This window comes from Solea senegalensis, linkage group LG21 (assembly GCF_019176455.1).
Source record: "Solea senegalensis isolate Sse05_10M linkage group LG21, IFAPA_SoseM_1, whole genome shotgun sequence".
In the NCBI taxonomy this organism is placed as follows: Eukaryota; Metazoa; Chordata; class Actinopteri; order Pleuronectiformes; family Soleidae; genus Solea; species Solea senegalensis.
Genome location: NC_058040.1, coordinates 5,382,999 through 5,404,429, shown reverse-complemented (window position 1 = coordinate 5,404,429; position 21,431 = coordinate 5,382,999). Strand labels below are relative to the sequence as shown.

General features: G+C 40.8%; 1 protein-coding gene across 16 annotated transcripts in view; it reads right to left on the bottom strand.

Moving 5' to 3' along the window:
- Nucleotides 1–20,225, bottom strand: part of LOC122758742 (formin-binding protein 1) — a 55,267-nt gene extending 35,042 nt beyond the window's left edge. For 5 of the 16 annotated variants that reach the window (XM_044013050.1, XM_044013047.1, XM_044013054.1 and 2 more), the window contains exons 1-2: nt 2,339–2,442; nt 1,125–1,240 (exon numbers count right to left, since the gene is read on the bottom strand). In XM_044013050.1, coding sequence (XP_043868985.1) covers nt 1,125–1,240; nt 2,339–2,395 — 173 coding nt within the window. In that variant the 5' untranslated portion in view covers nt 2,396–2,442. Of the gene's footprint in view, nt 1–1,124; nt 1,241–2,338; nt 2,443–3,069; nt 3,398–19,773 lie in introns of those variants that run through there. The other 11 variants (XM_044013052.1, XM_044013055.1, XM_044013060.1 and 8 more) reach the window with 6 other exon arrangements.
- Nucleotides 20,226–21,431: the final 1,206 nt, after the last annotated feature.

Genomic DNA, 21,431 nt, shown 5'->3' with positions numbered 1-21,431 from the left:
GAACTTTTTTGTGGAAAATGATATTGTATCGTGGTGTCTCTGGCGATTCCCACCCCAATAGTGTAGGGCTACATGTATTTCTGGTTTATATACAGTATGGCTACTAAATACTTAAAAGGTTTGTGGATGCAGAGGTAGACGACTAATGCATGTAAACAAAGATGACTAGTCCTATTATCTCAAGCAGACTTAATTCTCAATAAGAGGAGTGGGGGGCGCGATGAAACGGGGGGTTGGGGTCAATACTTAGAGCATTAGCCATATTGCAGTGGCCTCTTTACAGATAAGGACTCTGGATTTGTTGCTATATCCTGCTGTGTTAGGATGCAGAAGGCCTGAGGGAGTGGATCCTCTCTGTGCTCGACTGCTCCTGCTCACATCACTCCCCATAAGAAAAAAAAAAAAAAATCTGTGACTGCGTCAAAACAGAGCATGTGCAAAGAGAACTGGAGGGGGTGGAGCCGACACTTGTGGTTGGAGGGAAAAAAGAAATCTGGGTCAGACCTGGGCTTGACAATGCTGATACCTTCTCGTCTCCATGGAAACACAAGCTCCACCCCCACAACCTGACTTCCTCTTGTCTGTGGCCAAATCCAGACAGCACACATGCACGAGAGGGGAAGACAGAAAGAAGGACGGAAGGGTTTCGAACCTCTTCTTCCTCTTCTGCTCCTTTGTCTTCATTCAACAAATCTATTTCTAGGGTTCATAATTCTACGGTCAAATTCAAGCACGCTGTTCTGTTACTTATCAATCACTCAGATGATCCCATTGATCCAACATTAATGCTAACGGCTATGCAAGTGGCTCTGAAAAATGTTCTTCACTCTAAAACACCAACAGTGCTCATACGATTTTTTCTTTTATGATACAAATCTCAACGTTCTACATCCCATGGGGGAATTTCCGCTCTGGTTTCCTCTCCAGAGGGAGGTCAGAGGTCGCAGTCAGCGACATAATGAGCTGGTGAGGATCCTCTCTCTCTTGTTTCAAGGACACTTGAGTAGGTCAAATCCTGCTGTTGAGTGTTTGGTGGGGGTTCTTCATCTACAGCCACATGGATGGGAAACAGACACCCTAATAACAGTAATGCAAACCCAGACATAATCACGGTGAGCACTTACCTAATTTGTTTTGCATAGTTGGTTTCGATCTCCGATCTCTCCTTGACAAATTTGGTGTACTTCTCGACAAATTCGATCCCCCACTGTGTATGCTTCTCCAAGTTGTCAAACTGATCCTGTACAGAAGAAAAAGACATAATGATTGAATCACTCAAGTGCGAGGGAGACAGCAACCTATCATTTACATTCTATATTGATAGATTAAATGCTGCGCCTCATTAGATGTGGAGATAATCAGCAGACGTAATCAGGCATAGAGACATGTATGTCGTTGTGTTTATTCACGGTCACTGATCAAACAAAAGGCTTCTGACCCACTCTCTGGGCGGAACCTCAGACATTACACTCCGTCAAAGATGGCGAGCCTGACAACGCGAGGTGTTGTCATAATCACAGCCTTGGGGAATTATCTGTCGCATTTCTACCGATTTATCTCTCTCGCAAAGTCATCAGAATGGCTCTGACTTTGATATGTGAGCGTTTGATAAACAAAGATTAAAGACACGGTGGGGGGGAGGGGCATTTAGGTCACATTTCTACCGATATCTCTCGATGAGAAATGCACTGGTGCTCTTTAGTAATTCACCTGCCAAGTTTAAAGCCTGTCAGGCGAACTGTTGGACAATTATGTGACTAAAGGACAAGTAAACATTACTTTGATTAAAAGAGAGATAGTGTGTCATGTCTCCTTAGTTATACTGGTATTATGATATATATTATCCAATTATTGCCAAGCCAAACATTTCCTTAACATGTTTTAAAGCTGAGGATGCCCTATTTCATGACCTACTCCAACATTCAACACATATTATGTTATATATGGTAAGACACAGAAGGAGAAAGTAGAATTATCTGGTATTATGTTAGAAATACCCCCCCATTTGCCCCACACATCAGTACAAGTAGGAGGAGAGTGAAGAAACAGTGAGGGGCCTACACAGCCTACATCTCTGATAACCAAACACAGCTGTTGAAGCTGAACTCGTTATTTAGGATTTCTTCATGACATGTGAGGAAAAAGTGAGCCACTAGTCGGCTGAGGTCATGTTTTGAATTTCATCACTTCAGACAAAAAAACAACTTCACCTGGAATATCACTTACTCGAAACGCACACACACACGTGCTAAGATTTACTGACAATCATGTCGTTACTTCTACACAAACTCACAGCAGGTATCATTATTTTAACATGAACCATAAAGTTAAAAATGACCTTGGTGGCGCTCCAACACTTCCCCATCGTCTCTTCTACCATGTCAGGGTTCTTCATGAGCAAACAGATCCTTTGATAAGACACTTAGCTTGTGAAACAACTGACTGCAAAGTGTCTATGCAAACTTTGCACTGTATGCCTGTCTTTGTCATCAAAGGCAACGTCATATCAAAGCCACAGGAAGTGGTTGAGGCGATGAAAGGTTCACCTACAGCCTAACAGTTTTTTGGTTTTTTTTTCTGCAAAAATGAAACAAACTATACCTTTGTCTAGTGGACACTCAGAGAGGAAGAGCCCTTGATACTGCGTTTACAAATGAAACAACTCCCGATTGAAGCACTCAAGAAAAACAATAGAGAGTGCCTTGAGTGGGGAGGGGGCTTCCAGTCTGCATTGTCTGTCAGTTTCAATGAGCAATCACTCATCAACAAGCAACTCAACAGAAGAATGACGAGATAATACTTAACACTTCAGACATTTTACTGAAACAACAAGGCGCCTCCTTAGTCTCGTCACATTTGTCTGTCTCTGCCGTTTCTTTGTTTTTCCAACAAGCTTCCTCTCAGACCCACGTGGAAATTAAAGTCATCCAACAGAATTTACGTCATAATCAATAGACGGTGGCCGCTCTGAGAAGAAAACACACAACAATAGGCACACGACACTGCGGCCACATCACACACATGAAACCCTCCCCTCTCCTCCACACACACACACATAACTCAGATTACCCTTTTATGCAGGGGCACCATCTTATCCAGTGTGCAACTCCAATAAATGTCCATATAATCCGTGCCGTCCAAGGCCACACACTGGCTGTGGTTAGGTCAAAGCAAGCGTCGTCCACAGGACCATTTCCCAGGTGTCCAAAGTGCAGCAAGTGCAGTTTAGTGAGAGAGGACAATGATCCGCTGATCCCACTCCCACACGCTGACAAAGAAACTGTACAGTTGTAGGAAGCAATTCCCAAATGTCTGGACGAAGTTAGAATTCCAGAGAGCAGGGGAGGAACCGATGCAGCGCTGGTGCACAAACACACCACTCTGAATCTGAGGCCACCGCTGCCCACAGCTTAATGCTCCATCAGGCGTAAGGTGGAATAAGTAGGATGGGTGGATAGTGAGAGAGAGAGAGGGGGAGTGGAAAAACAGAGAGAGGGGGGCTTGAAAGGACTAGAAATGACAGAAGAGGCGGGATTACATGGGAGGAGGTGGGGGCCTAGCATGTGCTGCAGGGGTCTCCTAAAACTCAGCTTCACTCTATCATATTCTAAATGTGATAAATGTATAGAAAATACAACGTAAGCGTAAAGGCTACGACCAGAAATGTGACGAGTCACTGAGTCTATGAATATTTGCTAATGTCAGACAGGACAGAGGACGCAGCTGCTCGAGTGAAATGGAAAATTCATGGCATTTCCCCAGCAACAAGAAAGAAAGAGAGCAGATTAATAAATTATAAAGCAGAAGGAGGGAGATACCAAAGAAAACAAGACATTATCTCGAAAGTGTGTCAGAAACTCCTGTCGTCTGAGCCGATCCAGCCTGTACATGTATATGTAAATGTTTATATTATATACACTGTTTATTATCATTTTTTTAAATGACATGTAATGTAATCTTTTATACATTGTAAGATATTTTAAAGCATTTCATTCAAATGCAATGATGCAGTTCTTCAACATTTCTACTAGCAATTGTGCCAACAAAAACAACACATTTCTCATTTTATTTCCCTGCTTTTTTGTCAGTTGTTCCTCCAGTGGAATCTATAAAGCAGCAGGATGTCAAGGGCAGATGTCATTTTCATCCACTCATCCATGACCGAAACCACTTGTCCTTAAGGGGTCATTGGAGGAGCTGCAACCAATCCCAGCTGACGTTAAACAAGAGGGAGGGTACGCCTGGGACAAGCCACTAGTCCATCACCGGGTCAACATACAGAGACAAAACAACTATTCATGGTCTCATTCACACTTAAACAGTCATTTTCAATTCTAAAATGAATTTAAAACCAATCTGCACATCTTTGAGGTACCAGTTTGAGAGTTTTCAGTGCCAAAAGATTGATTTAAAAAACTATTACACATTTTATCATGTGTGCCCTGCATGTAAATGATACAGTATCAGTTATCTAGACTAAAAAGTTGCATTTTAAGTGAAATCTGCTCATGATTTATCATAAAAACCTCTTCCTCTTGTACAAAAAAAAAAAGAGTAATAATTCCTGCTCCTGCTCTGACTTCCATTCTGTCATCTGGGGCCTCTGACACTTGACCTTGTTCCTGCAGGAGGGGATGAGTGGAAGACGAACCCGCCCCACTCTGCTTGTTATTTCAGGACACAGCCCCACTCACTGTAACATGTGTACTGCTGTGGAAGCACATGTAGAAAAATAAATACGTCCACTCGGCTAAATATTTTTTATTATCCGGGAAACGGGAAACACTGAGACCAAAGGAGATGCCAGACGGTTACTGAGCATGTTCATGTGCAGTACAACAACAAATACATGCTTGTTTGAGGCTCAGCCTCCTGACCTTCAACCCTTCCGAACTGCTGATGGGGATTATGGTACACTTTAATGTGTTCCACTGCCAGTTAATCTGAACAAATGCACATTATTTAGCCACCACTCCATATTGTACACATCCTATACAGCCCAGTAACCTGCATCCTGTAGCACAGACAGGTTTTTTTTCTCTAACACAGAGAGACCAATGCCCTGGTCTTATTTTCAGGTTGCGACAGTGAATTATGGCTTTTCCTGAACCTAAACAAACAGATCATCCACTTCTATTTAATTAAGCACATTCCTGATCCTCAAATATTGAAAACTGGCCAAAAGAAAGCTTCAGAGAACAACAATTTAACTATAATAAGCACAAGGCAACATGAGATCACAGCTTTAATCCTGTTCATTTTCATTATATCCAATCATATACAAAAAGAAGCTCTTAATTGGCAGAGATGAGGTCTGCCATCCCCAGATGGATTCAGATTTCCTTCCAAAACATAAGAGAATCATAGGAAAAGGGTGCAGCATGTAATCCAGTGTAATCCAAATTTCCCGTTTATCCTATTTTCCAACATAATGAAGCTTCATTACATTCAACTCTTATTGCATGTTTACTTCCTCATATGTGGACAATAATGAGGACAAAAAAAAACCACACCCTTAAAAATAATGTGTGTGTCAACATACAGCATCAACAGTTAAAGCAGGTCAATTGTTTTCTGGCTTGCTGTTCTCCTTTCTACCACAGGGAGCAGTAGAGAGCAACAACACGCCTTCAATCTCAACAGGAGCTGCTGCAGTAAGGAAATGATTACGGAGAATGATCTTTCAGCAAATACCTAAGGATGATGAAATTGATTCAGAGAGGGTGTATTGAGTAGCTCTGTAGTACTTTAGTAAATCAACCTCAGAAAGTGTTGATTTGTGATGAAGGTGCTCATTTAAAGCTATAAAGCAAGATAATAATACTGAAAAACGAAAAAGTTGTTTTAGACCCTCGAAACAAATATTCCAGGGGATGTTTAATGTTTTATTACAGCTTCCCTTCCTCTGCTGTGATGATCCCAGCAAAAATACGTCATTTAAAACAGATGAGATAGAAGTGAGCTCTTTCTTTGGTTGACCACATAGGAAACAGCAAAGAAAAGTACTGACTTAAAAATGAGATGTGAGTTAGGCATCACATGGAACCACCTGTATGCACATACACATCTGATTAGAAGTGTATGTATAAAATCTGGGGGTTGTAATATACAGAAGAGTAAAGGTATATACTGAAAGCATATCACTTAAAGATGTATACATAATCTGATTAATGTATCTGTTAATTAACAAGCATTTAAATGAAAAAACATCTGCTTGTCCAAAGTTTTACTGCTTTTTAAACTTTCACATTGCATCAGTGGTGATTGACTATTTGAAATCTTGCTCCTGACAGGAAACCTGCTGAGATAAATAAAAGAGGGCGTCACGCTACAGTTGGGGTTAATCCACAGAGACGTTGGGGACAGATGTTCTGTAGGAGGGAGGACAATGAGGCAACAGGACTAAAGATGCCCTTGTTTTTTGTCCTCTTCAATATGTTGAGCAAGAGGCAAACATCTAAACCCTGGCAAACAGCTCAGTAGAAGAGCACACCCTGTTTCCATGACTTGGTTTTCAGAGCACAGAAACACCACATGGAGCACGTATCTGAATGTTTGAGATAAGAGGGCGTCGAGATGAGACTACGACTATTATTTCGAATGCGGGGTGTAAAGTTGAGCTGCAATGACCTGTTCGGAAATGCATGCTGCAGTCTCAAAGACCATAATTTGAAGTAGAACCCCTTAGGATCCAGCAGAGGGAAGGTTTCAGGCAAAAGAGGGACCTGTACAAACTGAGTGACTTTGGCAAAGGCAGTCGCAGCAGCGTCAGCATCTTGGAGATGCAAGCATGAGGGAGTCTCCTCTTTGCAGATAGACAGACATGGAGCAGCATCCACCGACTGCAATTCTCTGTAAGCTGGCTCAGAAAATATCTGTGTGTGCCCAGGGATAACTGTGTGCTCTGAGTGCATGTTCTCACCTGTGGGTAATATTGTAAATAAAGAAATCCTGATCAGGTTGACAGATTGAGTTAAAAGCTGTAGGAGCTTTCTCCTGTTGTCAGTTATTTCCCATTTAGGGAGTGATTATTCCATTCTCTCTCTACATCACTCTACTGAGTGATGTACAGTATGTTATAAATCTCTAATGCTAACAACACTTTAGATACTACAAAATATCTAGCTCAACATTTGATTTAAACTGTCTAATGTTCAGGAGTTGCCCTCTTTGCACGTTAAGTTATCTGAGGCTCTAAACTCTGTGTTCAGTAAAGCAGAACTACTGTCGTGCTTGAGTTGATCAAGGCACTGCTTCACTGTATCTCGCAACAGTGGGTGTTAGGCAGCAAGAACAAATATTTGGGGGAGATGCCAAGCCCTCTCTCAGACACACCACGGGCTTTGTCCAAGAAGACAGGGGCGGAAAACAAGGGCGCCATAGCCTGGTGTAACCTCTGTGTCAGAGGCGAGTCCCAGGAAAAGAGAACGTGGACTCAGACACATTAAAACACGTGTGCACACACATAAACAAAGACTGATGATGATGATGATGCGCTCATGAGCTGCCCACACATTTTGTAGTTCAGGTTATTCAAGGTCAAGTAGACCAAATCTTATATTGGCTTATCACAGATACATTGATGTTGAAATTGATGTGAAAAATAAACATAAGTAATTTAAGTGTACTCCAGTCGTGTTATTTATTAGCTAATTGTAATTGTTTTTTAAGAGTAAATAGACATAGACATTCATATTTTTAACATCAGTCACAATATTTCTTTCTCTGGAAGAATACAGCACACACACACACATGTGTTTCTCATGAACAGACTCACTAACACACTCTGCAGAATATGAACAGCTGTGTGGGACACTGTGTGACCTTAGGTGTAGGAGCTCTTGTCTGCATGCCATATAGATATTTATAGATACAAGGCCTCTGCTTTGCCTGTGACATTTAAGATTGTGTGTTGTGTATGCGTGTATTGCACTCGTGTTTTCTTTAAATGTTTCTTCCCCGTGTGTGATAGCCCCCTGGTCGCTATGCAACCCTTCCTGCTCCGTCCATGGCACTTGAAAGAGTTGTGAGGAGTGACTGTGTTAGTCACCAGTACAAACCCTCCTCATGGCAGTTAAGCAACAGGAAATTGCGGCCTCTCACTTGTGAGTCACAATAACTGGAAAAGTGGTCAACTCATTGATTCACATCAAACACTCACTTTTTTACTCTAGACTCCGAATGAATGAATTAGGAGTGAGCTGAGTATGTAACGAGGTCATCATTTACACAGCGGGAACTCTCTACATGTCTCATTTGTAGCCTCCACACGGCACATGTTGTGTGCACGCAGCCTTTGTTGTTTCACTGATGATAGTTTATGCAAAAACATAATGAATTACTGTTGTTCTTTGTTCACTTACATCACTGGTCATTTTCATCTGCAGCAGTAGCTGCAGATACTCTTCACAGGGGCTCAGCGGGTTCTCTTTTTGCTCATCCTTTTCTGTTTTCATAGAACAAACGCTGTCCAGGAAAATAAAAAACTCACTTTTTCTGCGCAACATGGTCACGTTATTCAAAGCAGGGGGGTGAAAAAAAACAACCTTAAATGACGTTAATCCATCTCAGAAGGAAATCGTATAGTGGCAGAACAAGTCTTCATATATCCTGGTTATGCCAAATCCAAGAACACGTTCATCATTTGAAGCACACGGAATCCAGCAAACCACAAGGTGTAATAAAAGAGAACAGAAATATTTTGACCATCACAGAACCTATTTAAATGACGCTGTTAATAATCTGATTACTAAACCACCCCTGTAGCTGCCTTAGCCACCCAATAGGCTGTTGTGTGGATTAATCCTGCTAGGCCAGCAAACACACATCCGCCATTGTTCCCACTGAGCTGTTTTCATTCTTTTGGGAGGATAAGGCTCTTTAATTCTTATGAAACATTTTCCCTCAAATTAAAGAAAACATTTCCCCATGAGAAACACCTACTGTACTACATCTATCTACTATCTACTATCTACTATCTGAATGTTATCAAGGATTCATTCAGTAAACCAATTGGAAGCAATCCGGATTTACCTGTGATAACTAAGCCAGTTCTGAGCCCCCAAGGTTGATACCTATATCTGGATATAGGTACAAAATAAGTGGGACACTGATGGAGAAGTGAATCCTAGAGGCTGGCATGGCAAGTGTTATTAAACTTAAAATATCTTTGGTCTCCAGTTTACCAACCCCAACCCATACAAGTAATGAAGTTTCCCTGCCAGCCCCCGAATCAAAGAAAATGTCAATTTGAGCCCATGTGATAAGACGGTAATCTCTGTGAAATTCACAGCAAGCGGGTGGGTCAGAGTCTTGCCTCTGGCACACTCAACCCAGGTGCTGCTGTGAAAGCATGTGACCCAGATAATCTCATTCTGCCTATCCAAACATCGAGACATTTCCAGACTTCGTGTATGAAAAGTACTGCAAAGCACAAGATTGTCTCTTAATTTGAGTTTTTCCCACCAATGATCAGTACAGTCATGAGATCAGATTAAATTGAAGTATCAGTTGTTGTAACCTGTTCTCAGTTTCCGTCAGGCAAAAAAAATGTCTTTCAATAAACACTAAAACTTGGCATGATATGTGTTGAGGGGCAAAAGGTAAGTTACCATTGACTAGAGTGTTACTGTAAATGACACCTCTGCTCAGCTGCCTACTATAAAAGTTTCCAGTGACTCTCTTGCAAAGGCACTCCTGCTATGTGCTGCCATGTTATGTGTCTCATGTACACATTTCCCACTAAAGACCATAGTAAATACATGTTCCTCTGTAGTTGGTCAAGATGGTACGTTTATAATTACTATACTTCCTTGCCAATAGGTGTCAGTCATCAAACGTAATCATAGCTGACTTGGATCTACTGGAATTCCCCAAAAAATATTCACACAGCACAGTTTATAATTAAGTGCGTTGGCAGACATGATGGTTGTAAATGAGAGACTAGATATTTGTGTTTTGCACTAGCACCAAGCTGTATGACTTGCTTACAGTTTCAGTTCATAAATAGATCCGTCTGAGGACCTTTTCGTCACTGTCATGTAAGCCAACTCTTCCTGCAATGGCTCTTTACTCACTACGGGTATAGTGTAATAACTTGGCTTTAAATTACATCAGCCCATCAATCCCTTGAAGATCAAGTCAGACCACAGCAGGGTTCATCTGGCTATGTGCCTACCGTTGCATATTCCATTTCTTTTTGGAGTTTCAGACTACATATTCTGCTTGCTGTAGTCCATGTTTGTCTGCCTGTTGCATTCATACACCCAATTTAGCTCAATTAGTTTGCACAGATACTGCTGAAACATGTCAAATGACGGTTATGAAAGTCAAGAAAGTACAGGGTTACCGTTTTAACCATGGGATTGAATTTTGCCTTCTTCTAATTTGGTGTTTTAGAACATCTGGCATCTGAAATGTTGTATTGCTGCCTTCTGTGGGAGATGAAACTGTAAATATGTACTTGCTATTGTGTTTGACGACACAAATGGTGGTCAGAATTGCTTCATGGGCAAATTCATGGTAAAGTAAACCTTCTCTGAATCACACCAACTGCTGTGTAATTAAGCTGCTTACATGTCTACTTTTTGATAACCTTTGTCTAACTTCGGAAGCAAACGTGTTCATAAGTCACCTCATGAACACGTTTGCTGATGGGGGTTTCAATAACCACCATGCAGCCTAACTGCACCTTCATCGCGTTAAGAAGTATTCATATGTTTCTTACAGATTTAATGTCAAACCACTGAGAATGAGAGACCCACATCACTGACTAAACACAGACTCAATAGCTGTCCTAATATAGAGTCATGAAACACGCATTTTCACTCTGGTTTTTCCACTAACAGCAGCTCTAACTCTAAACAAAAGATTTTGTATAATAAAAAAAACATGTTTAATTCCTGGGAATAAGGCTCTAGAGATTATGGATATTATGTCAGATCTCTTACGCCACACATAGTTTACTATTTCAGTTTCTTGGCTGCTTTTTATTGGGGTTTTTTTTACTGGGTGAAACGCTAACATTTTAACAGCTCTCTGAGGACTTGAGACCATGGATCTACTCTCTATTACAAACAACAAATGGTTTTGTGATGATGGTAGAATATTTACAATCTTTTTTTAGGGGAAGTGAGTCAGAGACAGTGAAGTTGGACTACACAAGTGCTGTATACTCACTTCTATTCAACTCATCAAAATTGGCTCAAATCTGGGTGGTCATGCCAGCTTGTGACTTGTGTCATTTCAAAAATATGAGTAAAGATGGCAGATCTGATCAGTTCATACCTTTTTTTGTACAAGAAAAAATGACAAAATATCCCCACACTGTTGACTTTATGGTTTGCATTGCCATTGTAATTGTTATAATCCGTCTTGAGCTAATTCAACTGGCCTAACTTTTACCATGGCCAGTGATATGACACACACAGTTAGACATAGATGGTCTGATACTTACACAATCTTACTGTCTAACTTCTGAGAGAATAATAATTTCATAAATCAACTCCTTTTTTAGTGTTAATTGTGTTACATTAATAAAGTAATGGCAAAACAACAGGCTGCAGAAGTAGCCGCTGGTTGGTTGGTATCATTCCATTATCGTATATCACAAGATAAGTCTGTGGGCTTTTGTTTGTTGATTCTATCAGTGGCACTGACTCAGAGAAGACATGAAAACATATTAAATTTGCAGCCAGGCCTCACTAAACGGAGTTGTGGATCATTATTTACTGCCAAGACTATTTTCCCATACTATCACCCTCCACCCTTTCTGTTTAGCATGAATTAACCCTTGTTTCACATTTAGCAGCCATTGAGAAACAGCTAATGGCTCTTTTCCACTATACAGCTGTGGCACGGCATGACTCGGCTCGACTCTACTTTACTTGGTTTGGTATCAGGCACGTGGTTTTCCATTACTTCATAGTCCCTCTTCAATGTGGCTGGGGTCGACATAGCACAGCTGCACGTTTTATACGTGACACAAACGCACAAACTAGTGACAAGCCAAGCAGTTCTTGATGAACAGAATAAGTCAATAAGTCAATTAAAAAGATTTAGTCAGTACTTCCTGCATGACTGGAGCACAGACTCCATCTGACATGGTCACTGAACTACAGTACAGTACGGTTGAACGGGTTGTGATCCGGCAGTCAACAGTGCTGTAGCTAAATACACCAGACTCCTGTTAAATATTGAGATTTTAGAAAATTCCTTGCTAAATGTCAGGGGTTAACACATGTTTTCAGAAGTCTTTGTAACTGATCTACAGCTCAGCATTGTTAGATTTGATTCCTGTGTCGGACGTCACATTTTAGTATCTTGGAACCTCACCAGAGCAGGTACTAAAAAAGTACCAGGTACTAAAAAAGTACCAGGTACTAACCCTAGAAAAAAAAGAAAAATGAGTCATACTACAACTGCATCAAGGGAAAGCACCATAGATGTCCTAACACAGTACTGACCATGTCTATCTACATCTGGTATATTTTAGGGAGCTAAAGTAACAGACCACTGAAACCCACTGAATCACCCCCCTCTCTTTATGATCCCAATTGCTAACTAGCCACAGTAGACAATTGTGTTGTCCTTCCATCCTTTGGGGCACAGAGAAAGCAAAACTCTTGTGGAGGATTACATCACTGATACTAATATCACGACCATATATTGAAACCATGTAAACTTGAATTATAACTTTGTATCAGAATGATATTTGTACTTCTAGCCTTTATAACACATTTATATCTATTAACACCTAGCCATAACCAGCCATTTTAAGAACACATGGCTAACAAATCCTGTATTTTCATCATGGTATGGTTTGGTTTGGTACAGTACGGTGCAGTTTGTACATATACCGATATAATTTCAGCTAAGCCCTAAAATACATTTCTAATACCACTTCCTTGCTTTTAGCTAATACTTGTGCAAAATGTATACATCATGCTGTGCACATGTAGAGACTTACTGACAATCATCGACACAGTTCTGCTCAGAATGAGGAACACAGCAGGAGTAGTCTCAAAAAGATCTTCCACTTTGATAAACCGACCGATAAAAGCGGTCATGTCTACTTCCATACTGGTGTTATAGATTAGGGAAACAAACGACAGTATGTAGTTCACTGTTGTAGTAAGGAGGCGAGCATGGAGGGCTGTGAGGTCTTCGGTGACACTATGTCAGAGCTCATGTGACTGAGGCCCATCAGTGATATCATTTCCACTGTCAGCACTGATTAGAGGCTGAATTAACAAATAACAGGAGAAGCGATGGCTATAGCAAAAATTAGGGACTGCAGCAGTTTGTGTTTGGAAGGACTGAGTCAACTTTACACAGATAAAAAAGGCTGACAATTATTGAGTTCAGAGGAAGTGGGCAAAATATAGTGGGGCAGAATATGTCTATCCCTTGCTGACTAAATCGTATGAAAATAGTGTTAATAGTGTTAAATTCATACAGCCTTTGACATTGAGGAGGGTTTATTAGCAGAAAGTGAAAACACCACCCATCAATATGTTGGCATAAGTATATAACAGGTTTAAAATAAATAAAAATCATTTGGTATGAATCTGCATATCTAACACATGTATATGCAAACTTTTTCTACTTGAATCACTTCACCTCTTTCCCGCTTCCTTCTTTCTTTCTGCCCCTTACTCCCCAGGGTGTAGTCGGGGACAATTCATCTCTATTTATCATCACAAGGGGGCCCAAGAAAGAGGTAAAGTGAAAGTGGGCATTTGGGTGCGTCAGCAGGTGGGTGTTGGTGAGTAAAGGAGGGTTCAGTCAGTGTCTTAGCACTCCACTGACCCAGACAAAATGAAACAAAGTGGCTCAGGTTTCAGCCCTGGAAGTGGCCTTAATGTCAAGTGAGCAGCAGAGGATGAGGCCAAACCCTGGGGGAGTCTGAGTCAAGATGAGACACAACAAAAAGGAACCTCAGTGAAACACCGGGATCAAACGTAAAATATCACTACCAGGAGATCAGTGCAACCAAGAATTCACACAAATACGAGCACAAGATTTTGACTAAACCTTTCTGTCTGAGCCCCCCTGGCAAAGTCTAGACTGGCACCACATAAACACATGAGAGAAAACAAGTGATGTTTATCAAGGCGTCTCCAGACAATATCACTTTCCCTTCTCAATTACATCAGGGTCCATGCGCACCAGAGTGACATGTGTCTACAAGAATGCCTCGAAAAGTTGTCCCCGGTGACCTAACAGATACTTACGCCTCAGCGGACACTGAATCAACAAAGTAACGCGCCGTCAAACAAGCGGACCACCCATGTCATGACCACTCCGCGGTTCATCTCACCTTCAGCAGCTGCATTTTGAGAAGAGTGTCGGCCTTATCCATGCTGCCTCATCGATAACGTGTGGAAGAGAAAACGACAGTTTTACATACGTACTTCATATGAAGAGTTTAGGTGAACTCGTTTGCGTCCACTTCCCAAATCTTTCGCACAAATGAAGTGAAACTTTCAAGGTGTGTCACAGTGCAAAGGTGTGGGAGTCACACTGTTTAAAGTAACACCAGATGCTGGAATTTAACTGTTCTTTTCAGTTCTATCTGTGATAGACTGGTGACATTTAATCCATAAGTGTGTCTCTGTTTGAGTCAGAGGCAGCTTAGTTGCTTACATTGCCAGCTATAGCTCTGACATGTGAGGCCTGAAAGGAAATACCTCTGAGATCTTGCAGTCCATCATTCTTCACACACAGACTATTCAACATGACTGAGAATGATTAATCTGAATGAAATGCCTCTATGGTTAATGGCACAAACACAAACACTCATTTAAAATGTCTTTTTTTTTTTTCTTTCAACCTCTGTTCCGCAGAGGAACAGTCACATGTTTCCCCACATTTGACTTCCTCCCTCCTGGTTGCATCTGTGCATAAATGTCTCTTTCGTTAGTGGTGTGCTACTTTGTCTTCTGCTTGCATAGAATAATAAAACAAATCTCTGTCAGACATTTTGGTGCTCTGCAAACACGATGAAGACGTCTGTTGTTGTTGTTGGTCAAGTCACAAGGATGAGACAGTGATTGTCATCATTTTCATGGTAGCAAACATCCCCGGGGTCTTTCTTTAGGAACACAGTGAGCACTGTAATCAGTGCTATGATGTTGCACCAAAGGCATTCAACATTTTGGAGTCTACTCAACAGAATGTGGCCTTTTTACTCACAATGACTCACAAAGCCTGAACAACAGAGGTCCACCACACTCATTTCTGATTATTTATTTACTCTGTTAGTTTGTCTGAATATGAACAATCTTTTCCATTCATAGCCTTCGCCCTTATTCATCCAATCAAACGAGCCTCAATCAGTACGATTCGGAGCTCAGCTCAAACTCATCAACTTCGTCTTTGCACTGACTCACCACAGCCTTTGTGTGTGTGTGGTTGAGAAACACCGGTCAAATGTATCTTGAAGTAACATCATTTACTTTCCTGTTGGCAACAGGAAGAACAACAGGAAGTGCATGATGAATATGTAGTGTTTGCTGTCTCATTCTTAATCTGTCATGATATGCACGAACCTGACATTAAAGAGTGATCTTAAACACAGGAGAAAGTTAATAAAAAAAAGGATCTTACATTATTAACTTTGTCTTTGTATTACGAAGGTTCGGGTAGATTCATTATTAATAGGGGTGTGTATCACAATGTACCTCATGATATGCGACACATGGTCCATGATACCAATAATATCACGATACAGCAATACGGGATAATCAATAGATTGCAAGACAATCATATCACAATATCTGTCTAACTGAAGAAAAAACAAAATGTTAAAAGTGCAGATTTCTATTCATTCACAACACAGGGACCACAGTGCAAAAAATCTATGTATCGAATATGGATGGAGCATCTCGGCATGTAAACTCCCTCTTCTGCCCATTGATTGATTAGACATCAAGTCGTGACAGCCAGCGAATGAAACTGACAAGGACTGATTGTTGTACTTTAGAATTGATATTTGCCCTGGCGTTCTGCACGAGGACGGGCAACAATATATCACCAAATCAATATTTTGAACTACGCCTAATTATTAATGCAAATTGTTATTTGTTGCGTCCCTAAAAACCTCTTTCCACTGGTCAAAAACTCCACAACTCCCACCTACATCTGGCTTTTTTCTGGATTTTTATACAATAGACATTCAAACATGGGTCAATGACTGTAATGGACTCACATTTTCATCAGCTCCTGGCTCTGATCAGCAGTGATGATAACATGAGGCCCAGGTGAACGCTTTACTTTCTTCTACTGCTACTCAATTTTGGCAGTCTTGACACTGATGCTGCACCTTTTTTTTTGGCACAACGTTATCGAAAGCTGACTTTGAAAGTGGGTACTAAAGACGAAGGTATACTAAATGTGTAACCAACATGACATTGTCACTGGTCTCCATAGTGCTTTCTTCTGTTGTTCTTTGTGTTGTTGCGCTTCTGCCACTTACATGACGTCAAGTGCAACTAATCAGAAAAAAAACAAAAGAACTGAGAGACTTTGGCGGTACAAGAGGTATACAGCCGTGCCTAAAAAACATCCTGCTCTTTCTCTGAATCTAACAGTGCTTGTGTTAATGTATGACTCTCTATTTGATCTGGGTTATGGCAGCAAGAAAAAAAAGCACTAGCAGTAGCAACAGCCACCTGTAGTGTCGTGCAGCTGAGCAGCTCTGTCTGCCTAGAGAGGGGACTCAGATTAAAGAAACAAGTGCCTGGATTCCATTCAAGGGGGGGAGAAAGAGAGAAAGACAGCATCTGGTTGTAATACAAGATTCCCTGCAAAAGCTCAGGATCTGTTTAAAAAACTTGCAAACGTTTTCCAGACCTAAAGTATACATAAAAAGTACCTTGAGGCTACGTTCGCTTTGCATGACTACCTGGGCAGCAGTGTTCCCCAGTCGAGCATTGCCGTGGTAAAGTAAAACTACTCTGACAACACGGGGGAAAATGCAAAGAATGTGGTGGGTTTTTTTTTTTTCTGTGAACTTTGGAGCAGGTAAATTAGTGGAGAATTCAGGGCAGAGCCTCCCCCTCCTGTTCTTTCTCAGAAAGGAAAACACATCACTGATTCAACTATCTCCAGGCCCCTCTTAGAGGAGAAACAAATGTAACTCATAATATTGACTTTGCAGCGGAGCAATATCAGAGAGAGAGAAAGGTGCTCTTGTGATCAGGGGTTTGTGCAGAATCTGTGTCATACAGATTTGAGCCTTGTAGGGCTGGGCGATAAAACACAGTCCATTTTAATTATTTGTGTGCTATCATGTCAGATGGAAGGTTGAATATTACTCCAGAGGGAAATTTAAAGAAAAGTAGTTAATTGCTGTTCTAAACAGACAACAAAACAACTGACAAATTTGAGGCAAAACCTCCGTAGCAACTGTGTTTTGTGTCTTGTTTGGACAGTGCATAAACATTAAATCGATAAATACTGTAGAGGATTTTAATGTGGTATATATTGTTATTGAATTATTGCCCGGCCCGGGTAGCTTGTTGCATACAAGTGTAATGAAATAGGTGCAACACAAGCTTAAGTAAATAAAACGTGTCTCTTCCTGCAGAGTCAAATGCCAACTTCATGTCATTTAACTCACACACACACTCAAACAAATTGAGAAACTGTATGTTTCTATTGTTATAAACCGTGCGGTGAATCCTGCCTCAACACGAGCGTCTCTGCTGCCCGTGTGTCCGACGTCTGTCTCTCATCACACAGACAGCTGAGTGAAGGTTTTCCCAGTCCATCATTTCCACAGCGAAATGACAACACGAGCCGCTGAAACAAAACCCTGACAGCAGGAATTCCACTTACCCCCCCCCCCCAAACTGCTTATTATCAAGTTGTAAAAATAGTTTGACACACTCCTGTGATCTTCATCTTCACCAAACATGTAAGTTTGGATAATTAAATGGGTGAATATGGAGGAAATAACCACTGTTACAGTAGAGTTACTACAAGTTCAGGTTCACTTCAAAGTTACTGTAAGGGGGATTAAAACCAAGTGATATCATGGCACAGGAATTTGCTGCAGTAAGGTCACTGGGCTCCTGCTTTGTGTTGCACACAGAGTAATAATGTCTGGTGAATTCAACATAATGAAACATGCGGTATTTAATATTTTTCGGACATTTGTAGAGGACCATATTTAAGATGCATGATTTGCAGGGGTACGAGATTCATTTAAAGGAAAATATGTACAAGATGACTGTAATAAAACTCTTGTAATAATAGTTTTGCAAAGCTATTCATGAAATTGTCAACACAGTTATTTTGAACTACAAAGCCACTTACCCCTCATCTAATTTTAAAGACATCGTTTTCCAACTGTGTCACAAATATTCTTCTCCCATAGAGAAGAAATAAGCAGCCCACAACATGACTCAGCTAAAATGCTGCTGCTGATTTTTATTTACCTTTTTGTACAGTCTGTGTACAGCGAAGCATGTGATGTATAGAATTTTTGGATTGTATCGAATTTTTACATTTTTATCTTTCTGATATCCAATCCAGGAAGTTTGACCAGTACAGGACTGATACCGATACCGGATATATCAGCTCATCCCTAATTTTGAAACTGAAGATGAAAGTTCTTAAAAATCGTATCCCTAATTTCTCTCATTGTGATGTTTAACAGGCCTAGTTAAATTAGTGAGCTGTTTGTTTATTGTAAAGTGGTCACGGTCAAGTGTTTTTTGTTTGTTTATTTGTTTGTTTGTTTTTACATCAAGAGTCACTTCAGCATTCACTGTGCAACAGAATGAAATATGATGGAGCATTACTACATGACAATATTATCGACTTAACTATATTCTAACAATACAAGCACAAGAACTTTAAGATGAACTTTGTGTGTGATAATATTAATTGGCGTAATCCATTTATTAGTCACTAAAAGAACAATTAAGTTGCAGCCACTTCAATCTGTAATGTTGAATGACTGTTCAGACGTAATCTTGCATATAAACCTATCTTAAATAGTTAAACATAACGTTATTTGATAATGGTGTTACTCGGTATAAAAAGTTTGAGAACCACTGGATTAATCTATTACTCAATTTACTCCATTTATTACTCAAATTAATCGTCAACTATATTTATAATGGCTTATTTGGTTCGAGTTTTCTGATGTTTCAGCCTCTTAAAATGTAAATATTCTCTCGTTTCTTTGCTGAATTATGACAAAGCAATTCCAAAGACCATACTTTCCATGTTGGGGAAACACCGATCAACCTTTTTCAACATTTTTTGGACCAAACAAGTACTTATAATCGACATTAAACAAAAACTACCTGGTACACATTTTATTATCAGGTGGTTACAAAGACATATGTCAGAGCAACGTGCATGTAAAACACTGACTGCACCAACACAGCGGCAGCAGCAGCTACGTTAGAATATACTGAGGGGGTGTGTGTGTGTACTGTATGTGTGTTTATGTGCAAAGCGTGGTTTGAAGAGTAAACTAAAATTGCGTAGCTATATTCAGAGACACCCCCAATTTACGCTAAAACACCGTATTACACTGATAATACGGTGGAATTAAGTCAACACACGTAAAGATAGATTCATAATACGTTAAACGGTGGCGATAACCGCTGCAAATTAGCCCCCTGTTGGCTAACATCGACATTAACGTCATATTAGCGGCAAAATAAAAACCCCACTGCGCCGCTTGGTTCGTGCTCTGTGTCCGAACAACAACACCGCCGCGGACAGACGGTTACAAGTGCACGGGGGACTCACCCATAGCTCTGACCCCCAGCTCATGGTTCCAGTACGATGTCCTCGGAATAATCCACAACTCGCACGAGGTGTTTTCAGCGCCCACGGACGTGATTGTTGGTGATCCTGTGGTGTTGTCGTTCACCTGGTGTCGGCGATGGAAGTGACGAGATAGAACGCACAAGCACCCCCCGCTTCGGAGCTCGTCGGTTGGTTCTCTTCAGAGTCTCATCCTGCTGCCTGATAACAAGATGGCCAGGAGCTGCTGCAGCATAATCTTCACTCAGGAGGAGAGAGAGGGCGCGCGCGCGAGAGAGAGAGAGAGAGAGAGAGAGAGAGAGAACTGCGCGCGGGCACACGCCTCAACTCAGTGACAGCTGCAAATGCGCGTTCACGGGCAGAAACAAATCAAAAGAGGGGTTGTTGGTGTTTGAATTCTACTCAACTTTATTCTACTCTAGAATATCTGCTCACTCACGTTGTCAGTGTGGTTTAACTGCTGGATGAACAGAGTGCAGTGGTGGTGGTGAAGGAGGAGGAGGAGGAGGAGGGTGGTGGTTCATAAAGGTCACCACCCATGGCAGATGTTTCATTGAACAGCCCCACAGGCTTTGACTCCAACAACCTCCAATCCTACTTTCTCTTTTTGTTGGTTAGTTAGTTAGCAGCTTTCACTCTCTCACACTCACTCACTCACTCACTCAAACATGCATGGAGCAACACACCGCACACACACACACACACACACACTTCTCTGCAGATGGACCATGTGATCAAATCTGTTCAAATAAGCTGGTGAAACAGCAGCAGAGATAAGAATGACAGGATATGAGCTGTGACCACAGGTTGACTGCAACTCTTTATGCAAAAGCTGAGTTCTCAGAAACGTGATCAGTGCTGCACTAAGTGCACCAAACCCACTTTATATTCTCCTATACTGTTCCATTTTGTTTTTAATAGCAGTTATTACAGGATATCGTGGAGCTCAGCTCATGTATACTGTTGTAACACGCCTTTGTCAGGAACTCCATGCAGAGTTCCAAACAAATACAAAAAGAAAAGTGGGTTGGTGTCTAAATATAGCACTAGTGTAAATAATAAAATTAACTTTGCTATACAAGTCGTCATAGTGACACATGGTTCAAACAGCACCTCTGCAGGTGAAGTTCTTGTTAAGGGTGTTAGTGTATTTCACCATAGTTGCCTTGAATCACTGTTGCCATCATGTTTTATTGTGATAAAATACACTACAGTCCATGGGCAATGCTGCGGTCAGTACTGGTGAGACAACACTGCCATCTAGTGGTTAAACATTTACACAACAGAGAGAGAGTGAGATAAATAAAATCAATCTTGAGAGATAAAAGCTCAAATTCAGTGCAAGAAACATTAAGATTAGGATGTAGCTGATGTAAAGGTGTCATTCAAAGGGAAAACATTTGTACAGGAGAGTCAGGAGTGTGTGTGCCTGTTTCAATGGAAGCCATGCTCATTACCAAATTGTTAAAAACATATTTTCCTAATGTATTGTCTTACAAGTATAAGTTAATTATATAATGCCCAATAATAAGTCACAAATAAAACCAATCATAATTGACAGTGTTGAAATGACTGCTTGGTTTGTGTCTACAAAGAAAAGATGCATCAGAGCATTGTAAAATAAGTCTAGATTCACCAAC